The sequence below is a fragment of the Arachis ipaensis genome, chromosome B07 (assembly GCF_000816755.2).
Source record: "Arachis ipaensis cultivar K30076 chromosome B07, Araip1.1, whole genome shotgun sequence".
NCBI lineage: Eukaryota > Viridiplantae > Streptophyta > Magnoliopsida > Fabales > Fabaceae > Arachis > Arachis ipaensis.
In genome coordinates, this window is record NC_029791.2 from 121,670,936 (window position 1) to 121,673,519 (window position 2,584).

A 2,584-nucleotide genomic window follows, 5' to 3' on the forward strand; every position below is an offset into this window, starting at 1 on the left:
CTAACCTCAACGCGTTGATGTTTTCTTCGGCCACTTGAGCATTGCTGCCCTCGCTGCGTACCCTGAGGCGTCCCATTTGGGCATCGAGTCCTTCGGTGACCAAGTCATCCTTCGGTGCCCTTAGTTCTCACACGAATGGGGTCCTTCATGCCAACATCAGACACGAAAACAACGATTTCCTCCGCTGTTCTTAGCCGGTGCTTCATCTCTAGCCGGAGGGCATCATTGAGTATATTCTTTGAGTAATCCTTGAAGTCCTCATCGCTGAAACATGCTACCCGACCAAGTCTTGTGCATAACTGAGCAAATGTGCCTAATCTTGTTCTGTATGTAGTTGTGTAGTTGTTCGGGTCAGCCAAACTTCCCACAATTCCATAATGCAACTTTGCGGTCTTCGACCATCTACGGAGAACCAGCGTGTCGGCAAGGGATGTGATGTCCATCCGAACCAAAACAGCTACAATGTGCACACATGGTAGACCAAATGATTCCATTCGCATGCAATCACAACTGAATTTATTACTTGCCCTCTCCCACCTAACCTCCTAGGTTCGCTCGGGCCTTTTATATTTTTGAAGGATGTACAGTTCCCCGCTGTCACTAATATCGCAGTGGCGAATCTTAACCCAAACACATCTCCTAAGAGATCCCCGATATCTAAAGAATATTTCACGGGTGTACTTTGTCCAACCCGACTTCTCAAGCTCGACAAATTCAGTTTGTAACATTGGGGTCCCATACGAGGAACGAAAATCAAGCTCATCCTCATTTAGGGGTTTTCCTTCCATGCTTTCCAGAAACTTTTCTAACACCCAAATGTAGGAGTCTTGTGTTTTGCACGATACTATTGCCGCCCCAAAACACAGGTTTGATTGTGGTGGTTCACTCTTGAAAACACAACCACAGGGAGATTATACTTGTTTCGACCATATGTGGCATTAAATGCAAGAACATCACCAAAAATTCCATAATCCAGCTGACTACAGCCATCGCTCCAGAACAGGTCGCACATATTGTTGTCCTCCCCCAGCCTATACCTCCAGTACATCCTGTTATCCACATGAGCTACACCTTCCAAACAGCGAACTGCTGCATTAACATCCCCATTCTGCAAGCTTCTTTGCTTTCAAACCTCGTTATACATGTCTTGCTTAGTGAACCTGACAAGGTTAAAACTGCCAACCTGTGCTGCAAATGACTGATATATTTTTGGTATGCTTATACCCACCTCCCTCAAGCTAGTCAGATGAGAAATTTCAACATCAGATAGCCCCCTGTGCGACCTCAAATAGTCGACATACTTCCCAGCTACAAGCTCATGGTTATGGTTGTCCAAAAACCGAGAGACGTACCACTTGTCACTACCATCTTTTCGCTTAATTCTCATCTCAGCTAAGCAGCCACAACGAGTCACTACCTTGTGCTCCCTCTTTCGATCAGCCATCTCCAACTATTTCTTATCACGAAACCCTTGCCTGTTGCACACGAATGTATACCTAATGATCTCTCCTGCCTTGTTCGTTACCTTTTTCCCCTGCCTCGTGAAAAATCCCTTCAATCGGCTATAGCTGTTATAAAAATACCGTGCTTCTTCAGGAGTACAAAACTCCATTTGAAGGATATCTTCTACTTGGAGACCTTCCATCCCTTTCAATTCATGAAAAATCGGATCTTCCTTGCCTTCATATTCAGCTATAGTTTCTTCAGCTTCAATCCTCGTGTCATACACACCTTCCTGCAAATGCACCCAAAACAAGCATAACCAATGAATCCTACAGCCCATAGCCCACAGCAACAAACTTAACTCCACAACCATTCCCGTGTATTACTATTTATATATTTAATAAACGTAACTTTACATTAATAAATACATTGGCGAGTATTAATTCACTACTTATTATGATTATCTTATCTTTGTTATATATATTTATCATGTGCCATGTATTCCATGGATTTGATTTTAATATATATCTTTTATTTTATCTATTATTTGTAATTAGCACATTAATTAAATGCATGCATGTCTATCATACTTGAAAGTATAAGACAGATGAGCTGGAAAGACAGAGTGTTTACAGGAGAAGGGGAGCTGAGAAAAAAAATTTCCTTGAACCACAAACTAAGTACCTGTTCTTCGAAACCCATAGCCTCGAGGTCAGTCCAATGATCCCTGTTGGTCACCATCCACTCGCCTCATTCCTGTACATCGTCTCTGCAACATGCCATTCCTCTTCTACCTCTATTCATACCTTTTGCCCGCATACACGTCTCTTACAAAATCTTATTAAAAAGTACTACAGATAATATAACAAGCTCGTTTGCCAAAAAGTCGTAGATTACAATTTAAAGGCACCTACATTCAACTCTTCAATCATTCACTGAATAATTTTTCAAATTTAACATGATGGACTATTGCACTAACTAGAACAGTTCATCATCATCATAATTATTACAATAATCGATTTACTTTTTAAATTTTATTTTATGTTTCATGAAATTTTTAAGGAATAAGATGAAAAAAAAACTTTTTTATGGATAATTTAATTATTTATATTAAAAAAATACTAAACGATGTTGTTCTAAA

General features: G+C 40.4%; 1 protein-coding gene across 1 annotated transcript; it reads right to left on the reverse strand.

The window, feature by feature from the left end:
- Window positions 1,451-2,184, reverse strand: LOC107607879 (protein FAR1-RELATED SEQUENCE 12-like). The gene is made up of 2 exons (XM_016309775.1): window positions 2,128-2,184; window positions 1,451-1,735 (listed from the first exon to the last, which is right to left on the reverse strand). The coding sequence occupies exons 1-2, from the start codon at window positions 2,182-2,184 to the stop codon at window positions 1,451-1,453; spliced, it is 342 nt and encodes a 113-aa protein (XP_016165261.1).

What these genes read in the sequence shown, in the direction of transcription:
- LOC107607879 (XM_016309775.1), bottom strand. Translation starts at nt 2,184, where the DNA reads ATGGTGACCAACAGGGATCATTGGACTGACCTCGAGGCTATGGGTTTC. An exon ending in CTATGGGTTTCGAAGAACAG is followed by an intron (nt 1,736 to 2,127) that starts GTACTTAGTTTG and finishes GTGCATTTGCAG; the next exon opens with GAAGGTGTGTATGACACGAG.